Source organism: Lepisma saccharinum, chromosome 2, assembly GCF_977018435.1.
Source record: "Lepisma saccharinum chromosome 2, izLepSacc3.1, whole genome shotgun sequence".
Taxonomy (NCBI): Eukaryota; Metazoa; Arthropoda; class Insecta; order Zygentoma; family Lepismatidae; genus Lepisma; species Lepisma saccharinum.
The window spans coordinates 212592915-212609999 of NC_139230.1; the positions used below are offsets into that span (position 1 = coordinate 212592915).

The 17085-nt window shown below is 37.2% G+C and overlaps 1 protein-coding gene across 1 annotated transcript in view; it reads right to left on the reverse strand.

Annotated features, from left to right (window-relative positions):
• LOC145984298 (prestin-like) overlaps positions 1-17085 on the reverse strand; it is a 117192-nt gene that overhangs the window by 38862 nt on the left and 61245 nt on the right. Inside the window, exons 3-6 of the mRNA XM_083117941.1 lie at positions 16774-16938; positions 13878-13988; positions 7838-8031; positions 3831-3995 (exon numbers count right to left, since the gene is read on the reverse strand). Of these exons, the coding sequence (XP_082974067.1) occupies positions 3831-3995; positions 7838-8031; positions 13878-13988; positions 16774-16938 (635 nt within the window). The remainder of the gene's footprint in view (positions 1-3830; positions 3996-7837; positions 8032-13877; positions 13989-16773; positions 16939-17085) is intronic.

Below are 17085 nucleotides of genomic sequence, written 5' to 3' on the forward strand. Positions count from 1 at the left end.
TTCTGGCATTTCACTAATACAATATATACAGTTAAAGGTAAAGTTAAAGTTCCCTGTGCATATAGCACCATGCCATGAAGGTACATTTAGGGTATTTGTGGGGTAGGGCCCAACATATTAGAATTAGAATTAGAAATTCTTTATTCATGGGCGAAGTTCAGCCTGTGGCTGCTCTACCACTTAACCTGCAAAATCTAATACAATAAAACAAACAAAATATAATTACTACTATAACATAAGAATTCCATTACATTTTCACTTCTAAATATTTCAGTAATTAACATTCTAAAAAGATAAAAACAATTTTACTCATTCACACACATCAAAGTAATTATGAATTATAATAAATTAATTATAATTATGCATTCAGTAATTAACACTCTAAAAAGATAAGACAATTTTACTCATTCTCACACATCAAAGTAATTATGAATGATAATGAATGAATTATAATTATGTATTCAGTAATTAACACACTAAAAAGATAAAGACAATTTTACTCATTCACACATCAAAATGATCATCTTGGGTTCAAATCTGCTCATTTTTTTTTGTCTTGATTTCAAAATAAGCATGATGAATCTAGTCATGTGTACTGAGGCTCTGTCCCTGCTCATGTAGAAGTACTTCTGTTACTGCCCTTTTAAAGTTGTTGTATGTTGCACACGAGGTAGCATCTGGTGGCAGCGCATTCCAACAATATGCAGAAGCAGCTTTGAAGGATGACAGAAATATGGATTTTGAGAATCTTTCCAGATGAAGTTTCTTACAGTGTCGAGTCATGTAGTTGTGTATGTCGTGTCTAAATAGGAGTCTGTCGTATAAGTATGTCGGTATTTTTGTTTGCAGAATTTTGAATATTGTGCAGGCCAGATGGAGTTTTCTGCGTCGTGCCATATTCAGCCAATTAACGTCATTTAAGTAAGGCAGTATATGATCCCTTCATTTCAAGCTATATGCAAAACGTATACAAGAATTCTGTACTTTTTGTGCAATTTTAGCATTCTTTTTTTGTTAAATTAACAACATCACAGTAATCGAAAATGGGAAGAACGAGAGCTTGCAATTTAACATCAGACGAAAGTAAGTACGATGATTTATAGTGATCTAAGTATAGCATAAGCTTTTGAACTCTGAGACATTACGTGGTTTTGCCAGTCAAGTTTCTGATTAAATATCACACCTAAGTTCTTAACAGTTGTGCAGTGTGGGACCCTCACATCATTAATATTAATTGATAACCCATTTATTTGAATTTTATTTAAGGCAGCACTAGAACCAATTAATGTAAAGCAGCATTTACAGGGGTTAATTACAAGACCATTATGTTTACACCATTTATATATAGCATCAAGGTCACGGTTCAGGAGACAAATGGCTGGTTTTGCATTTTTGGGATGTACTGGCAACATCAGCTGCGTGTCGTCTGCATAACAATGAAGTGCACTGTGTCGTACATGCAGAGGTAGGTCGGCAGTGAAGAGGGAATATAGAAAAGGGCCTAGAATACTTCCTTGCGCACGCAACCCCTGAAAGTATCATAAGGGGAGTCGATGTAGCTCCTGATGGAAGCATCATGGATTGCACTCACCCAGTAAGGTAAGACTGGAACCATTTTATTGCTCCCGGCGAAAAACCATAGTAACTCATTTTCGAAAGGAGTAGCTGATGAGATACAAGATTAAACGCCTTGGACAAGTCAAGCAACACCAAGACTGCAGCCTTACTTTCGTTTAGTGTTTGTAAAATGTCGTCTGTTACTTTCATGAGCGCCGTTGCGGTGCTGTGGGAAGGTCGGAAACCAGACTGTACTGCAGGCAATATTTGATTTTTGGTAACAAAACTTTCTATCTGCTTGTACACTGCTTTCTCGATAACTTTTGATAACACAGGTAATATACTAATTGGTCGTAAGTCGTTCATGTCTGTCACATGTCATTTCTTCGGTAAGTGCAGGATTCTAGCCTCCTTCCATGCAAGGGGAAAGGTGTTCTTATCTAACGAGAAATTTATCAAGTGGGTCAGAGGTGAAAGAATGTGTGGAAGAATTAGCTTTATCATTTTTAGGTCTATGCCATCTGTGCCACAAGAATTGGAATGGATTTTGGACCCAAGTTGTGCAATTTCTGCTTCTTTGGCGGGCTGAAAGAAGGTGTCGCCATTTTCAGTAAATGAAGTTGTAAGGAAGCATTCGCACTCTTCGAGGATGAGATCGGTTTCTTAGTTCAAGGGACTGGCGCTGTCAATAAAGTGGGCGTTTAACATATGCGGAACATTTAAAAAGTGTGGGACACTCGGCTCCACCTTTCCGTAAATACCACATTTCTTTATCTCTTTCCACATTAATTTCGAATCATGGATGTTTCTATTGATGTGGAATGAGAGGTAGGCTTTCTTCTCCTGTCTTATAACCGACGTGGTCAAATTCCGCAGTTCTTTATAATAATCCCAATGTGACGGATTGTTCGTCAGTTTATATTTTCTGAGAGCATTATCTCTAAGTTTCATTAATAGTTTGGTATTGTCAGTTATCTACGGCACTTTTTTCTTTGTTATTTGTGCAGTACGTATAGGGGCATGCTTATTGAAAATAGTCTTAATACCATTATTAAGAAAGTTTACTTTTTGTCAATACTCTCTAAATGCTTAATATTGTCCCAGTGAAAATTTTTAGCGTCTGTTTCAAAACTCTCCATATCGAACAATGAGTACTTTCTATACGAAATTATTTTGAAATGTTTATTGGGTTTCTCAAGAAGGACCATGATGTAAGTCAAACAATGGTCTGAGGAGGTAAACAGAAGAGGACAAATGAGTGGTGGACTCTATCAAAGCATTCGAAGATTAATATGGAACAGGGATGTATGAATCTATGACATGCAAGAAGGCAATATACAACACATACTATGTGCCAATAATTACATATGGAGCAGAGACTTGAACAATGACAGAGAGAGACAAAAGAAAGATGCAGGCAGTGGAGATTAAATTTTTAAGAAGTACATTGGGGAAGACTAGAAGGGATGCAATAAGGAATGAGGAGATCAGATAGACAGTGGGTGTGGTGAAGCTTCAGGACAGGATAGATCAGGCACAGCTGAGGTGGTTCGGACACATGAAGAGGATGGATGCAGAAAGATTACCAGTAAGAGCTTACAATGCATAAGGAGTGGTGGGAATAAGGCCAAGGGGGAGACCAAGATGTCGATGGAAAGAGCAGATAGTGGAGAGTGTTAGGAGAAGAGAACAAGATTGGAACACATGGAAAGAGAGGAGTGGTGGAAGACCAGGAAAAGATGGAGAGGCTTGACTTCTATGCTGACCCAGCCGAGGCAGGAAACGGCGAAGGATGATGATGAAAAAATTTCTTCCTGGACTCATGCCAACAGGGCCACTAAACAAAGCTGACTCCTGTTCAACTCCTCAGTCCAAATGATTGGTTGATTTGGTGTTTTAAGTCCACTTTATGCACAGTAAGGCTAATCGGGACTGGACCTACAGTTTAAAGTGGAATCCGAACCACTTGTGCCTCCACCGGGTATCGAACCCGGGACCCCTTGATTACAAGGCGACGACGCTACCACTGCGCCATCAGGGAGGCTTCATCAGTCCAAATGAATATTGGGATAGAGCCTTCAGTGAAGACCATGACATCTACTTTCCTTCTGTTCCAATTAACCCAATAGTACAAATAACTAATAACAAATAATTAATTATTCAAGCAAAAAAAATGCAATAATCATAAACAAGTCACAAATGTATATCAAAATATAATTATTTCGTATTGTGTGCATTTTAAAATGTAACAAAATTATATAATGTATACTCACATACACAATTTTTAAGGGTCCATTGTATCTTTTCACTTTAACGCCTAGGAGATTCTTTACTTGTGAAGTTAAGACATGAACAGCAGCTCCAGTTGTAAATCCACTAACCAATGTTTCAGACAACAATACACTTAACACTCCTAATTGTAAAATACCTAATAAACACTGCAAAAGAAGACAAAATGAGTTACTTTTCTTTTGATAAAATGTACAGCTTAGGTGTATATATACACACATGTCTATTAAATATCCCTCCTACTCTCATACAGTGAATAAATAAAATGTGGAGTCAAATGAAACAAATTTTTGGGCTCACTTAATCCTAACTAGGAAAAATACCCATACGTAGGTAAAACTCTGAATCCCAAAAGCTATATTGGCAGCAGTAAATGGGGCCCACAAGAGGGGGCAGAAGGGGAACTTGTTCCCCCTCGAGTTATCTGGAAAAATTTCATAAAATTCGAATAGTGAAAGTGTAGCAATATCTAATAAAAAAAAAGTAAAAGTAAAGTGCTCCCTTGTGCTTTGCACCATGCCATGAAGGCATATAAGGGGTGTGGAGTGAAGACCCCACACTTTCTTGATCACAGCCGAAGGTGGGGCTGATGTGATCAGCACAATGACCCTGGCCACCTTTAACCCCCAGAGTTTCCTCCAGGTGCCCACTTTATATGACGCTGGGTGGGTGCCGGAGTCACTTGAACAGCTGGAAAAAATCCCGGTTCTCCCCTACCGGGGATCACACCCGGGTCTCTCACATGGTAGTCAGATGCCATAATGACTGAGCCATATCTTATTACAAATAATATTGTTTTATGTGACATGCATAAGTTACAGCAATTAACTGCCATGCCCAACAAAATAACAAGAAAATATTTTTACCAGATGTATTGTAACCATGTTGAGTGCCATAACTAAGGATGTGTGGGGCATGATTGGAAAGGGACATTTTATAATCCTGACATTCAGTACTGAAAAATTCATCACTTCCTGATGCTGTAAAATCTTGAATTTTACACACAATTTCCTCCTCAAGTGATTGCTTTTGCACTTCGAGGATAAAAACTGTTAATTTCAGAAATTTCAGACACTTATAGTGCAGAAAAGAGCAAGAATTAACCACTTTTAAACATGATCCTTTGGAATTTCTTGACCATGACAATTCATGCACCATCATTTTGAATTACTTTTTTACAGTACCTCTCGGCACATGAAAGCATGTATCAAGTACCATGAAAGAGAGCAGGTTAAGTGGTCTCTTGTTTGATATTTGGATCATAAAAAAGTACAAAAAGACAAATAACTATTTATAAACAAATTTATCAATGTTTATGGAAAGTAAGCAAGGTGAATCCAGTTTCTATTTAAACAGTGTACTCAATTCTGAACTTGTCAACAATGCCAAGTTATTTTCATATCAATTTCAATTCTGTGATTTGTAAAATAATAAGTATAATGGTGAAATATAAGTTTGTAAGACTGAATGGTAAGATGTGAAATCTTACTCTGCTCCCCCTTGAAAAAAAATCCTGGGGACACCCTTGGCAGCAGTGGTAGTTGTTTCCGTACCTTTCCCATGATTTTCAGCTTTGTGATTCACATAGCAATTCTTAGTATATCACTGTGGCATTGAGTCAGTGATGTCACCATTTCCTTATGGTAGGGTGATCTTTGCCTTCTAGTGAGACAGATTTTAGTGCCCCTAGTAAACACATTGCTGCCTGTAAATGACCATGGTTGGTAAAGCAGTGGTCGGAAGTAGCGTGCTACTTGTAGCTTCGCTACTTGAGCTAGCTACAAAAATTGTAGCGGTAGCTGTAGCGGTGCTACATTTTGAAAATTGTAGCTGTAGCTGTAGCGAAGCTACAAAATTCCTGTAGTTGTAGCGAATTTTGCTACAGCTACATTTCTTCTCTGCATTATGAGGAAACTTTTGAAAGTGACCACAGCGTTAAAACAAATCGACATTAACGCTTACTTTTGGAGGAAGTTCATAAAGACAGTCTATTACATGGAAATACGAATAATCTAGATTATAAATATCCTGATATCGCAGATTATAGGTATCTGCGTAATATATTTCATTAGTATAGAATACATCTAATATCCAGATAACTAAACTGAACTGGCATATATGAATATATTCTGGCTAACAGCTACGTTTTTTTTTAGCTGCATCGCTATTTTGGAGAGAAACGCCTCGTTTGCGGCAACCCTAAAACAAAGGCCTCATTTGCACCACCCCAGGAACAAATCCTGTTGATATCCATGGTGTAAGAGGCAGGTAAATGTCATTAATCTCTGTGTAAAACACAACTTGCAGCGCAAAAACTAGCAATTCAGTCTCCACTACAATGACAAAGCAATACTGCCAGCAATCAATGGTTCAGCATTAATCATTGTTATCATATAGGATCTCACCAGCAAGAAATTATTGTTACAAGAATGATAGAAATGCACTTTTTGGAATTACAATTATTTTCGATATAATATTTTTTCAGAAATTTTAAAATTGCAATACGTTTACAACACGAGTTTACACACTACTTTCCTCAATATATTTTATGATATTTTAAAAAGTATGTACGAGATATTGACTTTTCTTCAGAAACTATAATTTTCTTTAGTTAATATACAGTTTCCAAATGTATGTAATTCTTCTACTTTTACGTCGCTTTTCTGTACCTTTTGCTAATCATGGCAATGAGGATGAATGGTTTATTTTGTTATTAGAGTCTCTTTCTGCCACTTTTGGCTAATTGTGAGAATCAGGAAGAATGGTGAATGATGATGATGAGCAGTGTGGGGAATGGAGGAGCAGGAGAATCCATCCTCCCAACTAGGCGTCTTTCCTAGTTTTTGTTTTGAGTCCACTTTATGCACAGAGACGAGCTAATCCAGACGGGATCTGAACCACTAGTGCCTCCGCCAGGTCTCTAACCTGGGACCCTTTGATTACAAGATGACAAAGTTTCCACTGTGCCTTCAGGGAAGCATTCCCAACAGGAAACTTACATAAAGCATATCTCCACCTGTCGCTCATTTAGCTATACCAAAGAAGCACCCCCCCAGCTATCTGCAAAGTTAGAGCAAACATCTAACAAATTACGCTCATATAATGATCTACGATCGTATTTTCCAGTAAGTACAACTATCATACTAGGGGCTTCTTTTGAATATCCATGTGGTTGTTTCAATATTTTTCTTTATTTGTATATGCAGAAGTAGCGCAAAAGTAGCGAAGTAGCGAGTAGCGCACATGAGTAGCGTAGCGAGCTACTTTTTAGTAAATGTAGTTGTAGCTGTAGCGAAGCTACATTTTTGGATAAGTAGCGGTAGCTGTAGCGAAGCTACTTTTAAAATGTAGCATTCTGATCACTGGTTAAAAGCATGTGCTTGTATTTGCCCGTAAACGACTATGGTCGTTTAGCTGCGGTGTCCTTTTTTTTTTCAGGTCTTTTGGGCATTTTCTTCCCCGCGTTGATAGGCAAATGAAAAGGAGTGCACCACGTGACTTTGGGGAGAGGTCCAATGTGGTACCTGAGAGCATGTCCAGAGCACCAAATTGTCACGGGCTCCAGGGGGTCCAACACATTTGGATCCTTGGAGGACCAACGGGGGTTCATCGGTAGGGTACACCAGCAGAAACCCTCAAAGAGGTCAAGTTCCTATCTGCCTGACTGAAAAAGTCGACAAGAAAGAGCCATTTGTAGCCTCCGGGGAGCCATTTTGAAAAACTCTAAAATTTAAGATGGAGGTCACATTTTTTTTAGGAAGGTTTGGATTCAGAAAATGCCTGGGCTGGCCATTTAAATGCCCTCCCAAAGTTGGCTGTGAATTGTGTTAAAAGGTTTATACTATGCATGTAAAAAATAACAAAAACCGTTCTAATGTTAACTGCATACAAAGGTGAATGAAACTAAATGATTGGAAAGGAAAATGTTAGTTGAAAATGCAAAACATTAGAAATAACTACAGATCAGAGTGAGTACAGTATAAAATTTTACCTGCCACATTCCAACAGTAAAGCACACGGCTGCTGCCACTTGGATCGGAGTAAGAGATTCAGATAGATTGTCAGGTACTATTACTGAATGACTACTATTTAAGCTACTGTTCCTGGCCAATTCTGTGCTTGCTTCACTGGTCGAGTACAACATAACAGATTTGCTAGTCATCATGCACACCACAGCAAAGGTTCCTAGGGAAAAATAAGAGCAATATGCATTTACCAGAAATTTACTCTAACATGGGTGGATTAAGGAAGATAAAGAAATGGGTATATCCCCTTCTCCCTCCCAAATACATATGAAACAAACAATTTACCCACAATCTACCTTAACCCTAGCACTCCCATGCTACTATCTGAAATATTACTTTCTCAATAAGGGGACACCTCGATCAACTTGTACAACCTATACATTTTCTTAAATATTGCACAAGACAACTCTCTCTCTCTATCCAAGTATATTTTAGTTATTTGTAATTTGTTTTTTTTTTTAGGTTTCAAGATAAACATATTTTGATTTTTGTTATTTAGCGTCACTTATTAGCTGCTTTTGGCTAATTGTGATGATGAGGATGAGTGATGATATGATGAAAACTCACAAACATCACCCACACCCATGTTGGGATTCAAACTCGGGACCCTTGGCATCATAGGGTTGTGTTAACCACTCTGCCACAGGGGACGGCTAAACTAAGATTATTTAAAAAGCCAATGAAGTAATGCAAAAATGATACTACTTTATTAAGTTTTAATACTTCCAATGCTAATATTTATACCTAACATGATGTTCTAATTAAACATTATCATCAAATTTATAGAGGAACATAGAATTTACATAGCAGAAAATATAGTACTCCCAAGCAAGGGGTGGGCTCCTAGAGTCCACAAATGTTAGGTGGGAGAACAGCGTACGCTGAACCTCGCCCGCTCAATAAAGATATATTATTATTATTATTATTATATAAAGGAAACATGATTTTTCTATTTTTTCTATATTTTTTTTAACTTATTGGAAATTTTATTCTTGAACTTGGAGCATGTCATTAAGAACAATTATGAATGCTTACCATGAAGTAATTGTGAACATAAATTCACTTTTCTAGCAAGAAATAGTATCCATGAATTGGAAACACATATAAAAGTAGCTACTTTATTCCTCTTAACTGAGCTAGTTACTCATTCTAAAACGTAACTGGTTTGCTGTTAATGTTACTAGAAAAAAGCAACTGCTATTTCCAATGATTAATTGATTTTGTTCGTCTTTTTTACTTTCCTTCTCTGCCACTTTTGACTAATCATGAAGATGAGGATGAGTGATGATGATGAAATTGATGAAAGGACACTCACAAAGAACACCCATGCCCAGGCCAGGGTTCGAACCCAGGACTCATGGCACCGTAGTGTGCTGTGCTAACCACTCTGTCACGGAGGTTGGCCAACTGCTATTTCCAAATGCTTATGATCATCACATACAAGCAATGAACCTAGTGAGCAAGAGATAAAATAAAAGTCATCCACCTTCCACAAGAGAATGTCATTAATTAATCAGTAATTCACAACAGGAACAACTACTTAATAATAAACACAAGAAAGGAGGCTGGCAAGTGAAAATGGAATGGGATAGGATTGAATTTCAAATTCTTTATACAAGAAAGTAGTGATCATATCTAGAGCTGAGCCAATACCACTTTGAACTGATGCTCTTACCAATTTCCACAGATACCGATAGCAATACTTGAAAATTGCAATACTTAAAATATGTTCAAAATATTGTTCAATATTGGTGTGTAAATAATCTCCAATTATATGCATGAATTTACCAAGAAATTCATTGCATCAGAATATTAAAATATATTTTATGTAATCAAAAAATAAATTTTCTTGTGCAAAATTTATGCAAATAAAAACAAAGTTTGAATTTTGCACAATTTCGAGGATAATTAATCTGTGAAAGTGTTGCGTGGTATTTTTTCAGACCCCATGGAAGATCAGTATGTCAGAAAAGTATCAGCTGGTATCAGTAGATGAATTCAAACTGATACTTTCTGATACCGATACATCGGCTCAGCCCTAATCATATCTAATTTGTACACACAATTATCAAACAGAGCAACTCTCACATTGCCCAACCACTGTGTCACATAGCAAATCTGTCACTCTCAACAGAATTATTTCCAGATAAAATGAACAAAGCCAAGATAAAACCCATACATAAGAAGGGTGATAAACAAAGCACAGAAAATTACAGACCAGTTTCATTGCCCTCGCCATTCTCAAAAATTCTTGAAACTGTCATGTATAATCAAATCACATCATTTCTTAGCAAATACCATATCATCAACACATCTAATACCATGTCATAAACACATCTCAACATGGATTTTGTAGAGGAAAATCAACGGTCTCAGCTATATTTGAATACCTATTCAAATAAAAATATATAAATAACTTACGTGAGTAAGTAGGAATGTTTCAGAATGACGTTTCGGAAGTCTGTACTACTTCCTTCATCAGGTAATAAAATAGAAAACTTTAGGTGCCAAACATGGTACCGCATTGTTAAATCGTAAGTTGAGGATTCAGGTTGAAGATAGAGAAGGTAAAAAAAATTATGGTGACAGTATAAAAACTCCGATGGAATGTTTTGCTGGTTAAAAATTCCCTGTTAAAAACAAAAACCACAACTAAAACAAATAAAAATCGAAGACCTATTACAGTCCACTGGTGACTTCTGTCAGTGTTGGGTAGAACACGGACTGTGAGCGCTCCTATCCTGCTTGGAAGGTGAAATTTCACCTCCAGCGTTCCCCTCTGACGATCGTATACATCACCATTCCAAGGTGAACTCCCTCTCTTCTTCGACAGCCTTCACAACCTCAGGAGTGACATGAAAACCCATTTTAGTGTCGGTATTTACCTCTTTATCCCACTTTTTGAGAAAAGCGATCCACCCTTCCTCCAGATTACCATCATGTCTGTTAAGCTTATTCCTTTTTCCTGTGCATATAAAGGCAGCTTCATAAATGTTCCTGTTCAATTTATTCTCCTCTTTCCTAATTACTTCCCTTTTTATAATCCTATGTCCACTCATTATGATATGTTCGGATAGGCCTGTTTGAGGTACCCCTTCCTTAATACCTTTATCATGTTTGTCCCATCTAGTGTGCATGTTTCTCCCTGTCTGCCCTATATATTCATTCCCGCATTCACATTCGATCAGGTATACCCCTTTTTGTTCTTCTGGGTTATCCTTGTTCCCCCCTTTTTGTACCCGGTAAAATTCTTTTCAATATTTCTTGGGGCCTTCATCCCGCATTTTAAGCTGTATTTTCTCATTGTTTTTGCGATCTTTTCGGAAACCCCCTTAAAATAGGGGATTCCGACAAAATGTCCTTTATTACATTCTTCATTATCATCTTTTTCTTTTTGATTATTATTTTCATTCACGATAATCTTTGTCACTTTCCTAGCCATCCTATCTAATTCTCAGATATTATATCCATCATGTATATCCATGACAAACCGTGAAAGTGAACAAATACTCGACCTCAGGACCGACTAATGTGTGAATAATTAATCTGTGTAAGTCACATAAAGCGGCTCTATATACATGGCCTACCCAGCCTCAAAACAAATGGTACCTGGGGGGAGGGGTAAAGGCAGCCAAAGCATGGTGCTGATCACATCACCTCCAAGATGGCAGACATCAAAATATGTGGGGCCCTACCCCCACATACCCTAAATATGTCTTCATGGCACAGTGGCATGCACAGGGAACTTTAACTTTACCTTTACGTGTGTATATTGTATTCATTTCTGTACCCCTGAATAACTACGTTTATTTCTTGCATATGTATATAGGAACCCTCTACTATGTCAGTAGATGAAGGCCCCCTAAAGGCTTACTTGTCTCTGGCCCCCCACGCACTTCAGGGTTTTGCAGCTTGTAGATCCGGCACTGAATGTGTCGTGATCCTGTAGAAGCAATTCAATCGTGCGTAATTGATATATTAAATGGTAGTCACTACAATTCATTTGCGAAATCACTCTTTTCCTAGTCTTTGTGTACGTTGCACCACATCACCAATATGTAATATGTATGCAGATGGGCGGATTTATTTGGATTTTTCATTGAACGAAGGTGGTGCAGTTGAAAGTTGTGTTCAACTCTCCTGGTGATGGGTGAATCTTGTGTATCACTTCTAGGGATTCTGTTCTAGAAATCTCAGGTATCTCTTGGAGGCTCAGGATAAATTGATTATTGTGAAGGTAAGAAGAAGCTTATTTGTTGTTTCAAGTAAGCCACAGGAAGATTATCATGGAAGGATAAGTGCTTATGCTGGTTATATAACAACAAGAAATCTTAATCATCTTTTTGAGATACTGGTAATGTGCTAATTGCTCACAATCGAATATCAACTAAAGGTACTGATTTTTAATCTTTTAATCTTTAGTTGACATCTTTTTGAGATTGGAAATTATCGGAAAATCATTATTTGGTATTGTGCTCATGCTGTTTGCGGTGGCTCAGTTGGTAACGCATCTGACTAACATACTAAAGGTCTGGGGTTTGATCCCCAGCCGGTTCAAATCCGGGAACTTTTCTAACGTGGGAAGCGGCCCAGGCACCCACCCAGCGTCCAATAACATGGGTACCTGGGGGAAACCCTGGGAGGTAAAGGCAGTCAGGGGCGTGATGCTATCACATCACCCCCACTCACGACCGGATCAAGAAAGTGTGGGGCATTACCCCCACACCCCCTATACGCGTTCATGGCATGGTGCTAAGCACAGGGGAGCACTTTACCTTTTACCTTTACCTGTTTATGAAATAAGGCACAGATGATACAATGATCATTAGCATTACTCTTAATAGGGTGTAGTCAAGTCAGGCGTCGAGCAAACAGGCATAGACTATTGAATTTGAGAAAGAATATTAAAGAATGCAGGCAAAGTGATCATATAAAACCTGCTTTGAATGTCATAATTGGTGTTGTTTTGAAGTCACCTGGCCAGGGTTATATAAAAGTTGTTTGTTCGACGATCTTCATTTAAAAGTAATTTTCAGGATAATTAAATAATATTTCATCTATAAATTACGAATCTAGTCGCAAGTGATTCTCAGCTGTAGTAAAATTAGGAAAATGCTGTTTTGTTGCATAGATATTAAGGAAATTTCAATTTTTACTATTCCATTACATATGTAGACGGTGTTTTTAAATGTCTTGCAGCATTATAATTTGCTCCGTACCATGAACAAAGATTACATTATACTTTCTTTATTCCAAAGAGAAAATGTGTTCTTTAATAAATTTGCTACCATCTATAATAGCGTATTAATTCAATTTCTTTCGGATAAGATGATGTGGGGATCACCTGCCTGCCAGGGATGCCCGTGATGATTTTTGTAATGTATAAAAACATGAATAAAGTTAGCCCCAGCTAACCCACCAAGTTGACGGGCAAAACTACGCCTATGCATATCGTAGTACAGAGTGAATGATGCCATAGTGTAGTGTTTTTGCTGCTTCTAGATTTACTAATATCTAAGCCTGCAATAATATATGTATATATGTATTTTTTCTCCACAACTTTTGCAAATTCAGATCTTATTAAAAATAAAATAGGTATTGTCAAACATATACATTATACTATAATGATATTGAGGCACCTCAATGTGTATCAGATTCTCCAAACGTGGTCTGGTTACTGTTATAAGGTTACATTTACATTGCAGTGTTCCATTACATTATGTTGTACCCAATGACATATATTCCACAGTTACCATGCATTGTACTGGCAACATATTATTGTATTATAATTTTACTATATTTCACTGTAACCATAAACTGTATTTCATTGTTTATTATACTGCATTGTTTATGATATTGTAAACAAACTGACATATCTGATATCACTGCATGTATATGCAAATAAGTGATTCATGGATGAAATAAATCTTATCTCATCTTACCTTATTGCATGGCAAATTCCATATAAAAAGCTGCAAAAAATTTAAATATAAAGTTGAAACTTACCCATGGACACGTGTCTTGATGTTCCCATGAAAGCATATATAATGACAGGAAAAAATGCCATGTATATTCCCACTATGGGTGGAACTCCTCCTAATAAGGCATAAGCCATACCTACAAAGACAATAACACATTGTGTATATACACAATCTTATAACACAAACACACATGTACACAGAGATTATATCCTATAAACACACCAGTGGAATATGCTGCATTCAAAACATGGGCTATCTCACCCTTCTGTAGTGTTACAATCGATAAAATATCTGTCTGTATGCATTTACTCAACTGTTACAAGAGCTATCTATGTTGGAAGTTGGACACACTGTTAAGCTTTTACGAGGAGATGACAATACTTGAGTATAACCACACATGTGTTACGCAGCCATAAAGCTTGAAATAAGCCAGGTTGCCAACTCCTGAACCATGACAGTCTTATTAAAATGAACAATTTTATGCATATTTCATAACCGATTTTCTTCTGTGTTGTATTCCTGGGCTTTGGGCTTTGCAGATAGTTTAGAATATATGCTCCTGACACACTCATAGTTGTTTTGTTTTTTTCAGAGTTGTAGTAGAATTTGATGGGAAACCACACTAGCATGCCAGAGGCCTATCAAGTATCCGAACATTGTTCACAAAGCAAAGTTTTTGTTAATTGATCAACCAACAATGACATGCATGCCTTTTTCAGAACGAAAGATTGCAGCTTAACAAAGGAAGTTATGTGACTTTTGGATTTTTCATGTTTGGCACAAGTGTTGCAAAGATTACAGTCACGCGTCCATACATTCTTTTCAGCCCCGAAAAGTAAGCACGGCGAACAAAAATGCAAAGCTTATTAACACTTATACTTCCTGTCAACCATGGTGTTTTGTCATAATTTGCTTGCGAAAATGCCTCACATATTCCCGATTTTGTCTTTGTGTGTAGAAATAAGTTCAAGCGATGACACTGGCCTACCTGTATTAACAATTTGCAACTTCTCCTGAAAAGATCTTGTTCCAAAAGGTTTCACCAGCAAATCTTGTATCACATCCATTACCCTTTAACACAGCACTATCACGACAAACACTAACACCTAAATAAATAATAAACACGAAGCACAGCACGAAGCCAACGACTACACGCATTCAGTTTCACGCGCCAAACTTCTGTTGTTGTGTTCCTGGCTCAGAATGAAATTCCCTATGAATAATAAAAAAAATCCCTTTCCGAGCTCGAATTGACAGGTTTTTAAAAGTTCGAATCATTGCAGGTCAGAGTCAGAATTTTAATTCGGGATGAGGATCATCCCTTATTATCAGCCGCCACATAAATTTGAAACAGTGGGGTTAGAAGTCCTGAAGATGAATCTCAGATTATTAGAACGTATTAAGCAAAGTGTTTAATCCTGCTAATGAAGTAAAATGAATTACCACTATACACTTTTTAAATTAGATATTTGTAGGATTTCGGGGAGGGGGGTTTCCCTTTAAAAAAATATTCAGTTCCGTGAGATAAGTATTCTCGCTGCTTTTGAAGATTAGAGAGGAGAAACAATCACTATTTTTGTAAATACAAGGATGGGGGGAGTCAGCAAATAGGTGCTTTAATTGCTTAAGCCTTGAATTTTAATTCAGTTTGCTTCATCTTCAATATTTAAGCTTTTCCCTTTTGATAAATTTATGTTCAAGTAACAGAAATCAGCAAGACAGAAGCAAATGTAAAGTGAAAATTAGCGTAGAATTGGTTTGCCCATGTTATTCAGTTTTCCTGTTCTTCGCACTCTACCGGGTATGTTTTCCCTAGTTGAGCGGAGGGAACGGAAAAGGCTCTCAAGGTTGAGAGTGCGACCGGTGGACTCTCACAAGAAGGAGCTTACCCTGGGCACGGAATCACCGCGCCTGAAAAGCAGTGTTTCCTCCCCCTCTTTCCTTTCTCCTCCCTCCTCGCCAAGGGTTGTAAGGAAAGCGGGAGGAATGACGTCAGGGTGAGATTCCCTGAAGTCATTCCACCGGCTGGAGAAAGGTTCCCGGACATTCGGTGGCAAACGATTGGAAGTATTCGCGCGCTGGAAGCAAGGAAATGTATGCATCGAAATTGGTTTGGAAGAATATTGCGAGGAAATGTATATATATGTATATATATATATATATATATATATTAAAAAAAAGAAATACAGCCGGGTCATCTGCGATTACCTAGATGACCCAGAGTATACGCCGCTGGGCATAATTATTTGTAGACAGAAGAGAAATGGTAAATGGTCAATGCACACAAGTGTTCAGGTACTTTATTTCTCCAGTTGCATTGAATGTTCTTGCATAAATCACTTTCTAGCTTTGCATTACATACTTTTTCTTTCATCCAGACAGAAAGAGGGCAGTTTTCGGATTGCATGAGATTTGTTGGTATGGTATGAACATGAATTTCTCTATGAAAGGTGAGCAGGTTTATCAGAATCATTAAACATATTCTAAACATTACAGATTGTCTAAACAAATTCTAGCTTAATACGTTAAATTCCAATAACATAATGAACAACGAACTTACCTGTATGTGTGCAACATGCATTTGTTGCTATATTTGTTAAATGCAATATAATTGGTGAAGATCCCAGTTACTTACCCAAAATTTTAATTAATTAATGAGTGTTAGTGTATTCAATACATTTCACCCGCAAAAGGAATTATTTTTCCTACATACAATGTAAAACCTCCTCCCATCTAATAGCATACAACTTCACACACCTATGTTATTTAATGCATTATGAATAACTTTTACAAAGAACACTGCAGTAAAAGAGAATTGTCATATACAGGATTGTTTATCACATTAAACATAGGAAATCTCTATTCCTTAAAGAAAAACTCAATTACAGTAGAGTTAAAACATCTAAAATGAGATTTCTTACCTTGTGGAATATGCATAATAGCAACTGTAATACCAGAGACAAGATCAGGCACGAAATCTTTCTTCCATGAGTATTTTGGTAGCCAATCTAATACTGGGAGTAATGAAAATAATGTATTCTTTACAGAACACTGGCATTTGGACTTCACGAGTTGTTCCTTGAAACCTGGAAAGCAAACAATTCAATAACTATTCTTCCTTCATTCTGTCCAAATTTAGCAAATAATTTTACATCAATATGTACTAAACTAAACATTACATTGTGTACAGTTACTTTTGAAATAATAATGTGAACTAAATTATTTTAATCAGT